Raw genomic sequence first — 20,008 nt, forward strand, 5'->3', positions numbered from 1 at the left:
ATTACTTTGGGTTGGAGATGAAAGAATACATTTGGTGTAACTGACTTTATTTTATATGTGTGTGTGTGTATACACACATTTATATATATATAATACACACACACACACACATATATATATAGTTTGGATTTGGCTTCTCCATTGCTACCCTCCGTATGATATTAAATGGCCCCTTTGAGAGGAGTTTCCACTTGGATGTTTGTGTTCACAGATGATGAAGGGGCAACTCCTGTTAAAAGAAGGCGCGTTAGCAGTGATGAGGAACACACTGTAGACAGCTGCATCAGCGACATCAAAACAGAAACGAGGGAGGTCCTGACCCCAACCAGCACTTCAGACAATGAGACAAGAGACTCTTCAATTATTGATCCAGGCACTGAGCAAGATCTTCCTTCCCCTGAAAATAGTTCTGTTAAAGAATACCGAATGGAAGTTCCATCTTCGTTTTCAGAAGACATAGCAAACATCAGGTCACAGCATACAGAAGAACAGTCCAACAATGGTAGATTTGAAGATTGTAAAGAATTTAAAGACCTCCACTGTTCCAAGGATTCTACCCTAGCTGAAGAGGAACCTGAGTTCCCTTCTACTTCCATCTCTGCTGTTCTGTCTGACTTAGCTGACTTGAGAAGCTGTGATGGTCAAGCTTTGTCCTCCCCAGACCCTGAAGCTGCTTTGTCACTCAGTTGTGGCCATTCCAGAGGACACTTTAGTCACATGCAGCAACATGACATTTTAGATACCCTGTGTAGGACCATTGAATCTACAATCCACATGGTCACAAGGATATCTGGCAAAGGAAACCAAGCTGCTTCTTGACATTAGATGTAGCATGTCTACTTTTAAGTCCCTTCTCCTGATGCTGTTTGTATAAGTTTTGCTTATTTGTTTTTGTGCTTCAGTTTGTCCAGTGCTCTCTGCTTGAATGGCAAGATAGATTTATAGGCTTAATTCTTGGTCAGGCAGAACTCCAGATGAAAAAAAAAAAAAACAAAACTTGCATCTTCAGTAACTTTCTAAAGGGCAATCAGATAATGAATATGTTTTATGTAATTAAGAGTTCACTGTAGTGGCTTTTGTTTAATATGGCTGTCTGGGAGAAACAGGGTTCCCTAGCCCTGTAAAATGTAATTTAAACTTACAGCATTTTTACTGTGTATAATATGGTGTCCTCTGTGCCAGTTTTGTACCTTATAATAGAGGCAGATTGCCTCCAATCGCTGTGGTTCTTATTATAAAATTAAGTTTACTTGTATACGGAACAACCACAAGAAATTTGATTCTGTAAAGAATCCTCTTTAGCTGTGGCCTGGCAGTATATAAATGGTGCTTTATTTAACAGAATACCTGTGGAGGAAATAAAGCACACTTGATGTAAAAATAATTGTTTTATTTTTATTGACATGACTGCTATTCTGTGCACTTAATTAAATTGATTGTGATGACTTTTCATTTGTTTACATACGTTGCTTCAGTCTTCTCAGATTAAAGTAATGAGTTAACTGAAGAAGGGGAATAAGCAGTTGTCTAGTTCAGTACAAGAATTAGTGGTAGTCCAAAAAAGCAACTTAACCCATCTCAATCCACTCCATCCCAAAGTGGACCAGAGCAGTATAATATGAATACAACCAGCTAGCCTCACTTTAACATCTTTTTGAGTGAAACATGCCACAAATAGACCTACATACCTATGAGCTACATCTTAAAAACCCTAAAGTAATAGAATGCATGCCATTTCTTTTTTGTCTTCTTCAGACTTAAAAGTACAGCTGAAAAAGTAAGCTTACTAGGACAAGCTTTAGCTTGGGACACATCAACTATCTGAACACACAGACTTGATCTACTTTCAGAGGAACATCTATGGAGGAAGGGGAGATTAATACCTAATTTCAGGATTTTACTACTTTTAACTCAATGCAGAGTCTAATTATAGGTTCATGGATTCCATCCAATATAAAATAAATTACAGCGATTTGTTTTTTAAGGAAGAGGTAAACATGACAGCTTATAAAAAGCAATGCCGTTATAAAACCTAATTCAACCACTTAGGGTGGTCGGCTGTAGTAAACCTTTTATTTCTTCAAAGTGCTGCTTCTGCCAACAGGATCGCATGTTTTCTTCCTTACAGACAGGAACTCCTTTACAGTCCAATTGTAATTCCGTCCGCCCTAGAGTAGGCACAAAACTCAGTGCAACAGTTGCATAGTGTTCTAGAAGAAAAACAGGAGCTTTATTATTACATTAGGAAAAGGAAGACTTACTCATACCAGCTTCTATGTTACTGGTTCTCTATACACGAAGGTCACATCACATACCTTCTGGCCAGTTCCTACATCTCCATTTCATGATGATCTTTCTATTTGTTAACTGAAAGCAAAGGGGAAATTCCACTGAAAACATAGTATGAAACTTCCCACAGAAAACACAGAAGAAGTGAATCCTTTGAACAGCCTAGTCTTTACTGCCAAATATTCACAACATTAATACCAAGGACAGACTACCAACAACAGAAAGCCAGTGTCAAGGAAAGGCACTAACACTTTGAATAATTTAGGTAATAATTTAGGTAGCAGAACCAGGACATTTTGATAGGCTAAACCTGGGATTTAAAATGGGTAAGAGGTTAGACCCATTTCTTCCCTTCCTTTTCTTCCTTCTGTCTGTCCTATGTGCTGGTCCTGCTGGAGGCTTGAGCTCAGGGTCTGGGCACTGTCCATGAGCTTTTTTTTGCTTAAGGCTAACACTCTACCACTTGAGCCACAGCTCCACTTTCATCTTTTTTGGTGGTTAATTAGAGATGAGGAGTCTCATGTACTTTTCTGCCTAGGTTGCCTTTGAACTTCAATCCTCAGATCTCAGCCTCCTGAACAGCTAGGATTACAGGTGTGAGCCACCAGCATCTGGCAAGACCCATCTTCAAATACTACGCATTTGCACAATTTCTATAAAACTTAAAGACTATCAGTGTAACATTTTGTTTGTTTTTTGGGGTCCGGTCGTAGGGCCTGAACTCTGGGCCTGGGCTCTATCCCTCAGCTCTTCAGCTCAAGGCTAGTGCTCTACCACTTGAGTCACAGAGCCACTTCCGGCTTCTTTTTTGCTTATGCAGTGCTGAGGAATCGAATCCAGGGCCTCAAGCATGCAAGGCAAGTGCTCTACCAGTGAGCCAGCTTCCCAGCCTATCAGTGTAACATTTCTAATTTGTTCTACAACTTTCATGTATTTTTTGATCTATGAACTCAAAATAACATTGACAAAAACTTTATTAACCAAAAGAAGGGTTAGTTACGTGTTTATACGTTAACCCTGTCCTGTGATACTTACCAATTCTATGTATTCACCAGTGATATTCCCATCAAACATTTGGAATCTCCCTCCCTTTTCAGCTTCCAATATAGCAGGAGATTTGGAAAATTTCTGCACCAGCTATCCAAGCAAAATGAAGACATTTCATCAGAGAGAGAGAGAGAGTGTGTGTGCTCAAATTCAGCATTGGTCATGCTAGGCATGTGCTTTACCACTGAGCTACATCCCCATCCCTATTACCTTTTTAATCTAAACATAAAATGTGTAATAGAACACCATGGAGTTTCAGGCTTTTGTTTTAATACGTAGCTTTTTGTTCTCAAGGAGAAAACAATACCCATCTCTCCCCTCAAATTATCCAGAAGTCATTATTGGTTGATATCCCTACCATCTCAGAGTTCTCATAAAATATGACCAAAAGAGACAACAGCCAGGTGCCAGTGGCTCATGCCTATAATCCTAGCTACTCAGGAATCTGAGATCTCAGGATCATCGTTTGAAACCAGCCTAGACAAGTCCACGAGACTCCTCTCTTTATTGGAGACTCTTCTCTCTTTATAGTTTATTGCTATTCAGAAAGAGCCAGAAGTAGTGCTGTGGCTGAAGTGGTAGAGCACTAGCCTTAGGTGAAAAAGCTCAGAGATAGCACCCAAACCCTGAGTTCAAGCCCCATGGCCAACAAAAAAAAAAAAAAAATCCAGCCCGTTCTTTATGACACATCTGTTCCCAGGGTGAGAATTTAGGACATTAGCTCAGGAAGTTACTTACATCTTTCACAGTGAAGATGCTATATAGCTGGTCTACTGTTGTGTCAAACAGCTCCGTCATGTGTACAGCCACAGTGGGAATCCTCACACCCAAAGCCACTGGAGATGAGGCCTGAACCTCAAGAAGAGGTTCCAGAGGATAGTAAGCATACCAGAAGAGAACAATGCTAGGATGAAGTCAAGTCTTCTCAATAAAATGCTTTTGAACGAAACATGCCACAAATTCCACACTATTTCACACCCAAGAAGACAGAGTGAAAGGCCTTCCCACTTAGCTCTAACAGTGCTATTCTAATCCTTCAGCAACAGTGCTCTTGTTCCTATGAGCTCATTAACTGATCTATTACCAGGCTCGATGGAGCACCCTTAATCCTATTTGGACATGGTAAATATGGCCAGATGATATAATGGAGGTTGCCTGCTGAAGGCTATAGTTATACACATAGACATACCCATGTTCCTCAGTCCCAATAATAAGATCTAAAATCTCCCCAAAGGTAGGAGAGAAAGTTATTCCATTTGTATTCTTACCTACCAAACGCACAGCCTTTAGGAGAGTCTTGAGTTAAATTTAGTATCCGGAAAAAAAAAGGCCTGTTTATACATTCCCTTCTATCAAGAATGGAAGTCTTGGGGCTGGGAAGGTGGCTCAGTGGTAGAGCACTTGCCTTGCATGCCTGAGGCCCTGGGTTCGATTCCTCAGCACCACATAAACAAAAAAAAAAGCCAAGGTGGCGCTGTGGCTCAAGTGATCGAGCGCTAGCCTTGAGCTGAAGAGCTGAGGGACAGCGCCCAGGCCCAGAGTTCAGGCCCCACGACCGAACCCAAAAAAAAAGAATGGAAGTCTAAGGCTGGGCATACAGCTCAGTGGTAGGGCTAACATGCACAAGGCCCTGGGTTTACTCCCAGCAACATACAAAAGAATATGTCTCATGATTTCTATAACCAAATGGAAAATTTCAAAGGCTCACAGAAGATGGAAGTGCAGATTAACACCCTTCCTCACTATCCTTCAGTTGCTCATCGAAAGGTTGTGTAGAGCTCTGACTTATTTTGGCCACCAAAACTCATACCTGCAAGGTGTTCTCACTCAGTTTCCTTTTAACTGTCAGTTCCTGACTTGCCACAGCTTTTGTTGGTAAAATCATTCCTGTTGTAAATTCTATAAAGGCAAAAAATGGTTTTATTAAAACAATAAAACAATTTCCTCTGAAGCACAGAGGATAAAGTAGAAAACAAAATCACATGAGAAAATAAAGAACTAGTATTTAATAAAAATTTTTAAAGAATTTCTATTAGCATTTAGAGGACTTCAAAATCATTCCATGTTCCACAGTAACAAAGGCCTTTTATTCTTTTTTCAAATACCTTACACTTCTATCATGCAACTAAAAAAAAAAAAGAAAAGTGTAAAGTTCACAAAAGTTCCAAGTAACAATGTTGTATGATTAACTAATAGCATTGTGGCCCTCTCTTACTGCTTCCCCATACCTCACAAATCTTAGTCTTTGTATGCCATCCATACCATGTGGCCTCATACTGTGGGAAGAGTGGCAATCCCAAAACTCTGCCAGCACCCAGACACTCAGCAAGAGGGTACAAGGATGAGGTGCACAGAAAGGGCCCTGCTAGACATAGTGCCTGTCTGGTAGCTTCTCTAATTCTCTAATAACCTTGCTTCCATGCAGTATCGGAATCATCTAGATGTATATCTCAACTACACCTGTAATACCTGCAGTCACTTTCATACATTCATTCAACAAAGACTTATTAAGCACCTACTATGTGCCAGGCATTGTGCTAGATGCTGGAGATACAGCAGTGAATAAGACAGACAACTTCCATGTTCTCATGGAGATTATAGTCTAGCAGAAAAGACAGACATTAAACAAGTAATTACACAAACAACTGAATAATTTCATTCCAGAAAACTACTTAGCATCCTGAGAGCAAAATAGTTCATGTTGTACACATACTGAAGATCACTAATCACATGACTAGCTCTAGACATCCAGACTACAATTTATTCTACCGTATAAAGACCTGTGAATCCAGACCACAGTGCAAAGCATAACTTGGGTAAACAGAAAAAGGACCCTCTTATTCACAAGGATGCCTTCTTTACCCGTCTTAAGTGCCTTCAGGTACTCTCCCAGGGCCTCCCTGACCTTGGCGGTGCCTGCAGTTTTCATAAGATCCTTCAGTAAATCCCCATCTCCTTTCTTTTTACTCACGTTCACCTACAAATCAGAAAAATAAAAACCTAAGAAAAATCTGGTTTCATGTACTCTTACAACACTGGGTCCTGTGGATAGAGATATGTGAAAATGGCAGAGGGGAGGAGATGGCATTGGACATGTACAGGTTTCTTCATAATGTAATTGTAAAGGATGTAAGAGTAGAAAAATTCTTTTTGGAAATTATGGGGCCTGAACTCAGGTCCTGGGCACTGTCCCTTTTGCTCAATATTAGTGTTCTATCACTTTGAGCTACAGCTCTGCTTCTCATTTTCTGGTGGTTACTTGGAGATAAGAGTCTCACGAACTTTCCTGCTTGATCTGACTTTGAACCACAATCCTTGTATCTCAGCCTCCTGAGTAGCTAGGATTACAGGTATAAGCCATCAGCAGCCAGCATAAGGGTTAATTTTTTTTTCTTTTTTTCTTTTTGGCTGGTCCTGAGACTTGAACTAAGGGCCTAGGCATTGTCCTTGAGCTTCTTTTGCTCAAGGCTAGCACTCAACCACTTAAGCCACAGTGCCACTTCCAGCTTTTACTAGCTATTGGAGATAAGAGTCTCATGGACTTTTTTGCCCAGCTGAAGAGCTGAGGACAGTGCCCAGGCCCAGAGTTCAAGCCCCATGATCGATGCCCCCCCAAAAAATCTGGATCAAATATGAGTCTTGTAAATATTTATACTGAACAGCACTACTCTAAAACCCCAAAGCCACCATAATTATGAAAATCAAATTCCTTTATAGCCTGGAGTCCCTCGTAGGCACAAGAATTAAAAATTCAGTAAGGGAAAGGACAGAGAAGAACAGAGTAAGGAGGAGCCAGAGGGAGAGGGAAGAATCAAGTATTCTGATATTGTCAGAATGAAGATTTGCTGGGGCCCAGTGATTTAATTGAGCTGAGCCTGACTCAAATCTCATTTGCATCTAGTCTGTTCCAGAAAGCTGAGGGGAAACTCTAAAAGACTAGGTTAATATGCTGTTCATAAGCTTCTCAGCAGATGATCTGAATTTAGTAAAGTGAAATCACAGTCCTTGAGTGTAGCAACCACAAGTCTGAAGGTGTAAGATAGATCCGCCATTACAGCAGTTTGATAGATAACCTTCACTTAAAGGTGAATCACAAGACCTACTGCTTACTATTAAGTTCTTATATCTTGAAGCCTTTGTGTTAAATATATGCACAAAAGACCACCTTGATCTGGAAAATACAGCTGTACAAATGGTCTCACCCCCAAACAAAGCTTTCTACATGAAAAGGCAAGCCAGGCATAAGAATTACACCAGTTCCATCTCCCAGGAGGCTGAAAAGAGCCAGAAAACAGCAACATTTACTATAAGACATACCAAAGCTGAGAAATGTCACCATTAAAGGGGAAACAGGGGAAGAGAAACAAAATCATAGTTAGCAAGGCCTGCAAGCAGCCTGAGCACTGAATAGCACATACCTGGTCACATTTAACCTGCTGACCCCCACGAAGAATGAACTGACCTAACTTTACAAATGAGGTAGCTATGTAGGGTGTAGTCACCTGCCCAGGTGACAACTCTGGCCCAAGGCTTCCTCCTTTTCCCACATCACTGGGGAGCCACACACCATGCTGTCCTCACAGGAAAGTGATCCTTCCTGTCAAATAACCCTCCACAATTTATAACTACCACACCAGAATTACACAGTTTAGAAACACCCAATATCTGTCACAGAAGCTTGATTAGAAAAAAAGAAACTCCGTCAAATACCTCAGTGTCATCTACTTCATTTTCTTCAGAAAGGTTGGGTATTTCAATCAATCCCTTGTGCTTTGCACTAGATTCTTTGGTTGTACCTAAAGTGAAAATGGGTTCAATTAAAAAAAATTATTATTATGCCCTGAATAGTGCACACAGGACTCAACCTCCCTCCCAGAGCAGTGGCCACATCCAAGGGGATTGGCCAAGACAGGTCAGGCAAGAGCAGCCAGACACAGAGTTTAGGAAGTGAGAGCCCTGGTCTATAACCCATGTTTCTAATCTTGTCCCACAGTGCTGTTTGCCAAGTCAAACCAAGATGAAAGGTATGTAAAGGGGACAAATCATAGAAGGGATGGGAGGACAGAAGGGACAATGAATTCTCATTACGGAAAGCAAAGGGGAGGCTATGGCTTAGGGAAATTCGTGTAGACTCCATGCAGTTGTATTTCCTCCAGGACTAGAGTGCTGCACCTCTGGAACAGGAGGGGGTCAGGACAAGCCCTCATAGCTTGCCTTCAGACTGTGCCTAGGACTTCTGCTGTTGTTCTAATAGCACATCACTCCTTTATTATACTTATCTGGAAAAAACATTTAATATATTGAGTACGGGGTTTGAGTGGCAGGACCAAGCAATCAGAATACGATTCAGAAATCAGACACATTTGGACACCATCTATGCCACAAAACGGGTAGAAAAGGTTCAAAGAGAAACAGCAGGCTACACTCCTGCCCTCTAAAGGTCAAGGAGTATATTCCACATGAGCATCAGAAATGGTATGTATGTGTATGAACTCTGGGTTTTGTGTTCTCAATGAGCTTTCTTACTCACAGCTGATGCTCTTCTACTCAAACCACATCCCCAGTATGGCATTTTGGTAGTTAAGTGAAAACAGTATCTCAAGGGCTTTTCTGCCCCAGCTGATTCTTCCAGGTCTGAGCCTCCTGAGTAGTTAGAATTACAGGGTGAGCTCCTATGCCTAGCAGAGAAATTTTCTTTTCTGAGGATGGATTTCAACTGCCTTTTTTTCTCCTGAAAAATAAATGCAACACACACACACCCTCAGGATTTATCACAGTCTTTGAGAGCAAGCTCCGCTAGGGTGTGGAAGGAAATTGTTGCTTTAAATTACCACGCACCTTTAAATTACACATTCATCTTCACTGGAATGACTAGAGACCCTAAGTGAGACCTGAGTACAGGAAAGTACAGGACTGACTAGCTTCCAGAGAACAAATGCGTGCTTGGGCTTCTCTTCACCTTCAGCCTTAGTGTGGATCCTCCCATCCCCTTTTAAGTAGGTCCTTAGTCAACAAACACTAGCAAAACTTGTTAGCACCTCTCAACTTGCTGGGATGAGGGCTCTCCCTGGACTCAAGAGTTTATGGCCCAGATTGCAAACAACAAGATTTTTCTGAAGCATGTGGGTACAGGAGATGAAATGTTAAAATGAAAATGGAGCAAGAAGACCGCATCTTCAGTTATGACCTAACATGCCTACAAACCGGAGGGGTATGACATATGCAGGACGGGGAGAGGTGCAAGCGCACAGGAGGACAGGCCTCAGGACAGGACCCTGCCTGCTGGCTTCACTTCTCAGCCCTGCCATAGGCAGCCATGGCTTCCACAATTTCATGCAGTCTGGTCTCTATCACTGCCTGGGTTTGCTGGACCTCAAGTTCTTGGCAACTTCAGGGACACTGAGAATACCAAATAGCTGGTCCAGTTCCATGACAGCCACTTCAGAAAAATATTTCCAGTTGTTTAATGGTGTCCCCAAAGCTGCTGCCACAGCAGTTATCAGTGCCCGCTTCCCCTCCTGGCCTGGAAATCTATTTCTTCATCCCAGAAAGGACCTGTTTGTTTTAAGCCAAGGGAGATGAAGAGACACTGTCCATGAAGTTCCTGGAGCCCTGTCCTGGGGAGAGTAAAGCCAGACCCTGATATAATCCAGCCAGCAGTAGCTACCAGGGGAGTAACTGAGGACAAACTCTCAGCTGGGAGACCCTAGAAATGGGTGGGATTTTTTTTCCTGAGACTGGATCTTGCTTTGTAATCCAAGCTGCTCTTGAATTCGCAATCCTTCTGCCTCAGCTTCCCTAGTGCTGGGATTACAGGCATTATAGGCCTATGCCATGATGCCTAGCATTGTGGGACTGTTTTTGATGCTTGCTGAATAGTTTCCTGGACTCTGGCCTGGCTCCTGACACCAAGACAGCCAAGAGCAGAGGCAAAGGCCAGCTCACTGAGTTTCTAAGACAAACTCTCCAGAAAGACTCCAGGGATGTCCCAATGTGTGTGTGTGTGTGTGTGCGTGTGTGCGCACGTGTGCGTGTGCGTGTGTGTGCGTGTGTGTGTGCGTGTGTGCGCATGTGGGGGGGGATTATGGGGCTTGAACTTGGGGCCTAGGCACTGTTCCTGAGCCCTTTTTGCTCAAGGGTAATACTTTACTACTTTGAACCACAGGGTCACTTCTGGTTTTCTGGTGATTAATTGGAGATGACAGTCTCATAGACCCCTGCCTCGTTGGCTTCAAACCATGATCCTCTGATCTCAGCCTTCTGAGTAGGTAGGATTACAGGCGTGAACCACCAGTGCCCAACTTAAGTCTCAAATTTTAACAGTGCACAGTCCTCCACAACCAGATCTCTCTCTTTTTGTTCCTTCTCTTTTCCCATGTCACTAGCCCCTTGGTTATTTAACAATACTTACTGAACATAAATTGTATCACTACAGAATTTAGCAAAAGACCCCAAACTATTAACAACTGAAATGTCCATCAATGGATGGATTAATAGACAAAATGTGTTATATCCATACAGTATCAAGCAGCTACAAAATAAAGTGATATATATGCTACATAAATGCTTTGAAAAATGAAGTGACGGACACCAAACACCAGATAATACAGGATTTCATTTATATGAAATGCCCAGAGGCAAATCCAAAGAGACAAAAAGATGAAGAATAGCTGCTAGGGATTTGGGGAAAGAGAAAAATGGAAGTGACTGCTAATAGTACAGGGCTTCTTTCTGGGGTAATAAAATGCCCTAAAATCGACTGCATGACCGTTGCAAAACGGTGCATATACGGAATAATCACTCAAGTATATACTTGTTTTTTCATTCCTGCCCTGATGAAGATGGAGGTAGAGGGAAAAAATCGTTAGGAAATCATAAATGGTATACCAAGTATCAGCGCTTTAGGCAAAATGAAGTAGGAAGCAATGAGGTACAGGTTGGAGAGAGATGGCGTCACTCAGGTAGCTAACAGCTGCACAGAGAGAGCTCCAGGCTTCAGCTCCAGGTTGCCCTAGTCCACAGGTAGTGATGGAAAAAGGTCCAGCTGAGAGCGACCTCCGTGGAGCTTGAGTGCTGGGAGAAAGCACAGCTTCAGCTTCTGAAACTAAGCCGCTCCAAGTGCTTCTCAAGAACCACTACCACCAACTGAATGGACTGGCTTCTCACAGCCCTGCCTGTACCCTGAGTCCCCAGTTACCTTTCCAGCCCAGCTTAATGTTCCACTCATAGAAGAAAATCAGCTTTCCTTTGCGGCTGCTACAAGATGCCTCGCCTTCCACCTGCTTCAGCTCGCCAATCTCACACCTGCCGGCCTCATTCTCCACCACGATGCCCACGAGCAGCTCTCGGAGCTTCCCCTTGGACCAGCTGGTGGCGTCTCGCTCTGTCCTGTCCAGGAAAGCAAGGGCACAGTTGTGAATGGAAAGCACCAATGGCATCCTACCCGGCGAGGGCGCCCGGACCAGGTCAGACCCAGGGCTCTCAAGTAGCCTCCAAAGCCCCACCACTCTCACACTTGGGCAACTAGGCTTCTCTCGGGCATATTCTAGTCCTCTTACTCCTTCCTTAAGACACCATTAAAAAAAAAAAAAAAAGATATTTGGGGGAGAGGTTCCCACCCTCATCACCCCTAGAAAATGGGTAGGCCACGCTGAGGAGCTGCGGGAAAGTGGTAATGCGCCCCAATCATGCTGACCCTCCCAACTGGCAAGCCTTCCCACATCGTCACTCTGCCACACCATTCGCCCTAATTCATATTCGCACCTGGGAAGGGGGGCAGGAACGGACCTAAAAGATCAGTCAGTGTGCACAGGCCGGGCCCGGCCAGGATAGCCATGTCATCCCCCGCAGGGCCCGGCCCCGGCGCTGCCTTTCCAGATTCCTCAGCAGCCCTTTGCTGGCCGTGGGGGGACCTGGCCCCGGGAACCTGTCTCCCGAGTCTTTGGGCAGACATCACCCCAGGTTCCAGAGGGGAACCCAAGAAGGACGGCAAGAGTTCGGTCACAAAGGCGGCCAGTTGATGGGGCGGTGAGACCCCCATTCCTGCGTCTCCAGCCACTGACCCCGGCCCCCCGCGCCTGCGCCAGCCCGGGACACAGGCGTGTGGGACCCCAGGCGGGGCACAGGTCCCGGGCCGCGGGGAGCGACAGGGTGCGTCAGAAGTCACTCGTGGGGCCTAGCTCAACTTTCAGAGGAGCACGGAGCCCGGGAGGCTGGGGCAGCTCGGAGCGGGGGCCCGGGCCGGCGGCAGCCGTTCCCCGCGGCCCCCGCCCAGGGCGGACCCAGCCCCCCGCCGCCGCGAGGCCCCAGGGGCACCGGAGGCCCGCGGGGCCCGGGGCCCAGCCCCCGACGCGCCCGCGCCCGCCGCACCAGTGCCAGTTGTTCACGTTGGTCCCGTCCTCCCGCTCCTCCACGATCCAGCGCGGGTCCCCCTGGCCCCACTTGGCCATGGCGGCGCGGGCGGCGCGGCCTCCGCGCCGAACAAGGACGGGCCGCGGCGGCTCCGGGCGGGCGCTTCCGGCCTCCGCGCCAGGGAGCAGCTCGCAGCGCCCAGAAAGTGCCAGAAATCCCCGCCCCCGGGCCTCCGCGCCTCCGCCCCGCCCCGCCCCGCCCCGCCCCGCCCCGCCCCGCCGCAGGCCCAGCCCAGCCCTGCGGGACCGAGCGGAGCCGGGCCGCGGAGAGAACCGGGCCTACCGCCCGACTTCCCGATACTGGGGACGGGGCCCGGCCGAGGGGACGCCGGGGACGGGGCCCGGCCGAGGGGACGGAGGGACCGGGGACAGGGCCCGGCCGAGGGGACGGAGGACCTGGGACAGGGCCCGGCCGAGGGGACGGAGGGCCAGGCAAGGGGGCCGGACGAGGGGATGGAGGGACCGGGGACGGAGGGCCGGGCACAGGGGTCCGGCCGAGGGGACGGAGGGACCGGGGACGGGGCCCGGCCGAAGGGACGGAGGGACCGGGGACAGGGGTCCGGCCGAGGGGACGGAGGGACCGGGGACAGGGGTCCGGCCGAGGGGACGGAGGGCCGGGCACAGGGCCCGACGGAGGGGACGGAGGGCCGGGGACAAGGCTCGGCCGAGGGACCGCCGCGCTGGCGCAGACACTGGTGCCGGGCCCCTCGGGACGCTGCCGCTCCCGCCGCCGTGCAGGTTGGGCAGAAAGATGGCGCGGGGCCGCGGGCCGCGGAGCCCTGGCTTCCCAGCTCCGGGCAGGGCAGGGCAGGTCAAGAACAGTACTCACCCCGGAGGGGACCGGGTATGGGGATGCAGTTCTAGCACTTTACAATAAGTGGGTAGTAAATAGCCCCGTCCACTGGCTTTCACCTACAGAACTTGGCACCGGCCATGTATGAAGTGTGTTGGGGGCGGGGACGGCAGGGGGTTATGAGCAGGGAAATGGGTACCAGACAATGGAAGGTGCGTTACCTGGCTCGTCTACCGCTGTGGACCTGTGCATGAAATAAGATAATGGGTCAAGAACGTTTTTCTCCATTTTTGGTTGGAGCTGCTGTAATCCAAAATCGTCCAAAGAACCGTGTAAACCAACTGTCGAAAAATCAATGCTTTGACTCCCAAATGCACCAAGGAGCCTTTCATGCGAATTTCACCCTGCACGCTTTATTTCACCTAAGACATGGGCAGCTGGTTAAAGGAATGGCAATTAATGGGCAACATTTTTTTTTTATCTAATTCAGAAAAACATGACTGAGCCTACACCATGGTGCCTGCTGGTGATTCCAGCATTTCAGAAGCTGAGGCTATAACCATGTAAAGGTTTGCAGCTTGCTGCACTACATTGCCAGACCCTATCTCAAAAATAGCTGACAACATGCCTTATTGAAAGAGCACGCACCCCTAATCCCAGCTGCATGGCGTGAGGATCACAGATTTGAGGCCAGCCTGGGAAAAGGGAGTGAAACACTACCTCGAAAACAATAGCAAAGGGATTGAGGAAGAGGCTCAAGTTCAGGGGCCTGGGTTCAGTCCCCAATGCGGAGAGGCATGTGCAAGGTAGGAAAGGAATAGTATGGGATATAGGGTCTGCACAAATCAGATGGGCAAGAAAAATGGGGACACTTTGATGAGGCAATGAAAATGTAGAAAGCCAACATGAAGAGTTTTGTACCACCATCAAGGAAGTAAATATGGCTGTCTCCCATTTAAACTTAAGACCATGTGGCAGGCTTTAAAGTCCAGTATTGGCTCTCTCTGGGCTCTACCACCTACCTGAATAACTAGATGCAAGTGCTACTAACTGGGAAACCAGAATATACCTCCCTAAACTGAGAGAATTGTGGAGCTAAAGACACAGACACAGAGCCAGGCGCTGGTGGCTCACACCTATAATCCTAGCTCCTGAGGAGGAGCCCAGGCAGGAAAGGCTATGAGGCTCTTATTTCCAACCAACCACCAGAAAACCAGAAGTGCTACCACCTCACCCCAGTTAGAATGGCTGTAATCAAGAACTATAATAACAGATGCTGGAGGGGATGTGGACAGAAGGGAACCTTACTGCATTATTGGTGGGAGTGTAAACTTGTTCAACCACTTTGGAAAGTAGTATGAAGGTTCCTCAAAAGACCAGATAGAGCTCCCCTATGACCCAGCAATCCCACTTTTGGGCATTTACCCAAATGATCACAAGACCATACTAAAGCTACCAGCACAACTATGTTTATATGCAGCATTATTTACCATAGCTAAGATATGGAACCAACCCAGATGCCCCTCAGTAGATGAATGGATCAAGAAAATGTGGTATATATACACACAATGGAATTCTGTGCCTCCATCAGAAAGAATGACATTACCCCATTTGTTAGGAAATGGAAAGACTTGAAAAAATTATATTAAGTGAAGTAAGCCAAGCCCAAAGAAACATAGGTCCCTTGGTTTCCCTTATTTGCAATAACTTAGTATATGTCTGAGACAAGCAGAAATGATCAGATAAGTTGATGTTAGGCAAAATGAACCCCAAGATAAGGATTCAAATGGTTTTTTCCTTGCTATTGTTTCTAACATATTTATAAGATGATTTCTTTGTTGCTTTGTATGTCCCTCCCCCATGGTATAACTCCTGTTTTCACTGTATTTGATGTTGGTATAATTTGGGGAGAGGAAGGGAAAAAACAAATTGTTTAAATAGGGATACAGGTAGACTCATTGCAACAATGAGATGTACAAGACATTATGTCGAAAAATGAACTTTACAACTTTGGTGGGGGGGGGGCAGGGGGTGGAGATGGGAAGGGATGGGAAGGGGAAACAGAGGAGGAAGCAACAAAGCTTGATAAGAAATGTACTCATTACCTTGCTCATGTAATTGTAACCCCTCTGTACGGTGTTTTCACAATAAAAAAAGAAAGAAAGAAAACCAAAAGTGGCATTGTGGCTCAAGTGGTAGAGCACTAGCCTTGAGCAAAAGAAGCATAGGGACAGTGTTCAGGCCCTGAGTTCAAGCCCCAGGGTCGAAAAAAAAAAATACAGGAAAGCTTATTTCCCCAAAACAGGGCATGGATTTATGAAGACAAAGGTATCCTGTCGCCCTCCCACCAGGGAGAACAAAGGCTGAGCACTCAGATGAACTGAGCCTTTACAAGCCTGGAGCCTTTACAAGCCTGGAGACTGCACTGAGGAGCTTGCATCACAAGCTTTACTAATCAGCCTTTATCTGCCTTTTACTTGACTTTCTACAAGTTGCCAGTCCAAGAGATTGAGTCCTTTTCATCATTTCATTTCTCTGTGATTTGTTGAAGATGCTACGTAAGTAGGGTTTCATACCTATTCATTCCCTAGGTATCTTCCATGCATCTATGAAATATACATTAATAAACTTTGTCTCAGTGTTTTTCCTTATGGGCTCCATTCCAACTAAGAGCCCATGAGGGTTACTTTTCCCCTACATAACCAAGTAATAATGCCATTGAGAGTAGGAATAGAGAAATGAGATAGTCTTTACTATCCCACGTAAAAATTGACAGCCTGTGGCAAGTATGGGAGACATATAGTCATTAGGGATCTGGGCACCTAACAACAATCCTGAACACAAGACTTTCCATCAGAGTGCATCGTGCTCTTCCTGCGTCCAGTCAGGGTGTCCTCATTTAACCAGCAGCAAGGAGAAAGGACTGGAGAAGAGTATACCCCGACATCACACACACACACACACACACACACACACACACACACACACACACACACACACACACACACACACACACACACACACACACACACACACCCCTCCAGCACAATATTTCGCCTTAAATCTCACTGGCCAGAACTTAACACGTGGCAATAACAGTTAAGAAGCCTTGGAAATGTGGTTCTCATTTTGGTCAGTGATGGGCACAGCTAACATTGGGAATTCTATTACCCATAAAGTAGGGAAGCATGGATATCGGAAACAACTAGCAGAGTCTGACACCCAAACACATAGGTGGTTCATTGAATCCATACAAATAAACCTCTTAGAACATCTCCAAGCACATAATGTTCTTTTACCCTCCCTCCTCCACGAAGGATGCACTTTCCCACCAAGCCAAAGGTGACTCCTAGAATGAGTGCTGCCCACCAGTGTAGTCCAGTTTCTTTCAGAAAGGGGGCTGTAGTATCCATGCCACCCTCAGTCAAAGGATAAGATGACCTGGAAGTGACCTTGGCACAAATTCAGTATAGGACTCAGAGTACAGCAGCCCTTGTCCTCCTTCAGTGATGTTCTCTGGCAGGAGATGTGAGAGGCACATTTTTTCCATTTCCCAACCTACTCCGTTTGTGTGTGTGTGTGTGTGTGTGTGTGTGTGTGTGTGTGTGCTCACGCGCGCGCACACACACGCGCCAGTACTGAGGCTTGAACTTGGACTCATGCTCCTACCTGGCTCTCTCACTCAAGGCTGGTACTCTACCACTTGAGCCCCATCTCTACTTTGGGCTTTTTGCTGGTTAATTGGAAATTGGAAATCAGAGTCTCACGGACTTTCCTGCCTGGCCTGGCTTTGAGCCAGGATCCTCAGATCTCAGCCTCCTGAGTAGCTAGGATGACAGGCGTGAGCCACCAGTGCCACCTCACTTTTTTGGTAGTGTTGAGGTTTGTGTTCAGGGCCTTGTGCTTGCTAAACAAGTGCTCTATCACTTGAGCTATGCCTCCAGCCCTTCTTGCTTTCAATTTTCCATGCAGGCTCTTGTGGTTTTCCCTCAGTCACTGATGGTAATATTCCTATTTCAACACCTCTTATAACTAGGATTACAGGTGTGCACACCACTATACCCAGCATATTTTTTTAGATGTGCAGTAGTGCAATCTTGCTTACCCCTCTTGTGTATTTCAGTCTTCTCTGCTCTATTCCATCTCATTTGGCTTCAACTATTCATCTGTTACTTCTTAGATCTTGTTCAGTCTTCCTAGTGGTCCTCTGGCCCCGCAATCTCCAACACACCTAACAGAATTGTCTTGCTTTACGTCCTTCAATGGCCCCTCATGAACACCTTTTGGCAAGGCTCCCTGGGAATTTGGTCCATCCTAGCTTTCCAGCCTCACATCTACGGCCACTCTACCGCTTGCACCCTGCCCAGCACACAGCTGCTGCTCCCCGGCACACCTGGGCCTTTTCACTTTCAGATCCATCTACCTGGTGGGCTTTTCCCTGCGTTGTCTCCATCACCAACGCTTACTCAAATTCTTTCTCTGGAAAACTTCCTTCGGGGCTGGGAAGGTGGCTCAGTGGTACAGCGCTTGCCTTGCATGCCTGAGGCCCTGGGTTCGATTCCTCAGCACCACATAAGCAAAAAGAAAAAAGCCGGAAGTGGCGCTATGGCTCAAGTGGTAGAGCGCTAGCCTTGAGCTGAAGAGCTGAGAGACAGCGCCCAGGCCCAGAGTTCAGGCCCCACGACCGGACCCCCCCCCCCAAAAAAAAAAAAGAAAAGAAAACTTCCTTCATGTCTCCTTCACATCTCAGAGTCAAGCTTCCCTCTGTGAGTACAGTATAGTAGACATTTCAGTAGCGTTGATAAAAGGGTATCTGAGACAGACAGACAGTGTCTCACAAGCGCTCCTGACCTCTGTGAAAGCCAACTTCTCTAGGCAAGGATTCATATTTATCTTTCCCAGTCACCTGGGCAGTGCCCACATGAATCTCCATGGGAGCTGCTTCTTGGCTGGCCTCACCTTTCCCTGACTCTTGGATTTGATGCCCATGCATGGTCCCTCTCTGAACTCACTTTTAATGAACAAAACACTGCAGCAGTGAAGGGTGTCATTTCAGGGTGAGGCTACCCCCAAACACCCACCGTTTTACTAGTGTGCAAGCCCACATGTTTCTTCTCGTTGTTCCTCCAGAGCCTTGCTATGGAGGAAGCAGGCAGCTGACACAGTCATATAGTATGCAAGTATATCATGGGGTAAATCCCAGGCAGAGGGATTACTGGGCCTAAGCGTGTGTATACTTGGTGTGTGTGTGTATGTATGTGTATGGGTCCTGGGACTTGAACCCAGGGCCTTGGTCTCTGTTCCTGAGTTGCTTGGGGTTTTTTTGTTTTGTTTTGTTTTGGGGTTTTAGTTAACTTTAGGCTAGCACTCTACCATTTTTGCCATAGCTCTGCTTCTGGCTTTTTGGAGGTTAATTGGAGCAATGAGTCTCATAGATTTTCCTGCCCAGGTGGCTTTAAACCACAATCATCAGATCTTAGTCTCATGAGTAGCTAGGATTATAAGTGTGAGCTACCAGCCCCTGACTGGTATGTATACTGTTAATTTTGATAAGTTATCCTCCAGTTATATACTTCTAGCTCATGAGAATACCTTTTACACACCTCTTTATCCTTTAAAAGTATCATGTTTCCAATATCTGAAAGTTTGATAGAGGGAAAATCCTACCTTATTGTTTTGATTTTGATTTGTTTATGAAGTCAGAATGAGCATTTAAAAAGGTCTCACTATGGGCTGGGAATGTGGTCTAGTAGAGTGCTTGCCTTGCATGCATGAAGCCCTGGGTTCAATTCCTCAGTACCACATAAACAGAAAAAGCCAGAAGTGGTGCTATGGCTCAACTGGTAGAGTGCTAGCCTTGAGCAAAAGTAGCTCAGAGACAGTGCTCAGGCCCTGAGTTCAAGCCCCAAGACTGTCGGGGGTGGGGGGTGGGGAAGGTCTCACTACATACTCCAGAGTGGCCTTGAACTGGAGATCCTCCCGTCTCAGCCTCTCAAGTGCTAGGATTCAAGGTATACATCATCATGCCTAGACTTTACTAAGCATCTTTAGTTGAACCTTTTAACAGCACTTCAAAATAAACAGAGCTAATATCACATTTTTTGTAGGTTCTTTCTTTCTTTTTAACTCTGGGCCTGGGAGCTGTCCCTGAGCTCTTCAACTCAAGGTGAGTGCTCTATCACTTGAACCACAGTGCCATTCCATCAAGCACTCTACCACTAAGCCCCATTCCCACCCCATACTTATGACAATTTTTATCCAGTCATTTCACTGGAATTTGCTATATCTGTTGATCACATACCCAAACTCAGGAAGAGCCACCTTTCTTCCTCCTTTCATTATTCCTACCTCTAACAAAAAAAGTGTGGTGTGTATTTCACATTCATAATGAGAATGTATACTTCACATTCTCATTGCATTTATCACCTCCCACCTGCTGATCCACATTCTTCATACCTGAATTACCACT

At 46.1% G+C, this 20,008-nt stretch overlaps 2 protein-coding genes across 7 annotated transcripts in view; one reads left to right on the forward strand and one right to left on the reverse strand.

The window, feature by feature from the left end:
• The window catches only part of Usp34 (ubiquitin specific peptidase 34), a 209,396-nt gene extending 207,946 nt beyond the window's left edge, over positions 1-1,450 (forward strand). For all 3 annotated transcript variants that reach the window (XM_042691171.1, XM_042691172.1, XM_042691173.1), the window contains one exon: positions 212-1,450. In XM_042691171.1, coding sequence (XP_042547105.1) covers positions 212-819 — 608 coding nt within the window. In that variant the 3' untranslated portion in view covers positions 820-1,450. The remainder of the gene's footprint in view (positions 1-211) is intronic.
• On the reverse strand, positions 1,376-12,883 carry LOC122117443 (activator of 90 kDa heat shock protein ATPase homolog 2). Of its 4 annotated transcripts, none has more exons than XM_042691177.1 (9): positions 12,706-12,883; positions 11,582-11,724; positions 8,047-8,132; positions 6,199-6,313; positions 5,147-5,235; positions 4,075-4,191; positions 3,325-3,426; positions 2,316-2,367; positions 1,376-2,210 (listed from the first exon to the last, which is right to left on the reverse strand). In XM_042691177.1, the coding sequence occupies exons 1-9, from the start codon at positions 12,783-12,785 to the stop codon at positions 2,038-2,040; spliced, it is 957 nt and encodes a 318-aa protein (XP_042547111.1). In that variant the 5' UTR covers positions 12,786-12,883; the 3' UTR covers positions 1,376-2,037. The 4 variants fall into 4 exon arrangements, with proteins under 4 accessions (XP_042547111.1, XP_042547109.1, XP_042547108.1 ...); XM_042691175.1 differs by having other exon boundaries at positions 4,075-4,185; positions 11,534-11,724; XM_042691174.1 differs by having other exon boundaries at positions 11,534-11,724.
• Positions 12,884-20,008: the final 7,125 nt, after the last annotated feature.

This window comes from Dipodomys spectabilis, unplaced genomic scaffold (genome assembly GCF_019054845.1).
Source record: "Dipodomys spectabilis isolate Male_0828 unplaced genomic scaffold, ASM1905484v1 ptg000141l, whole genome shotgun sequence".
Lineage (NCBI taxonomy): Eukaryota > Metazoa > Chordata > Mammalia > Rodentia > Heteromyidae > Dipodomys > Dipodomys spectabilis.

Coding starts and splice junctions, on each gene's coding strand:
- LOC122117443 (XM_042691174.1), bottom strand. CDS start 12,785: ATGGCCAAGTGGGGCCAGGGGGACCCGCGCTGGATCGTGGAGGAGCGG. Junction 11,725..12,705: donor AACGTGAACAACTGGCACTG/GTGCGGCGGGCG, acceptor TTTCCTGGACAG/GACAGAGCGAGACGCCACCA. Junction 8,133..11,533: donor CATTAAGCTGGGCTGGAAAG/GTAACTGGGGAC, acceptor TTTTCACTTTAG/GTACAACCAAAGAATCTAGT.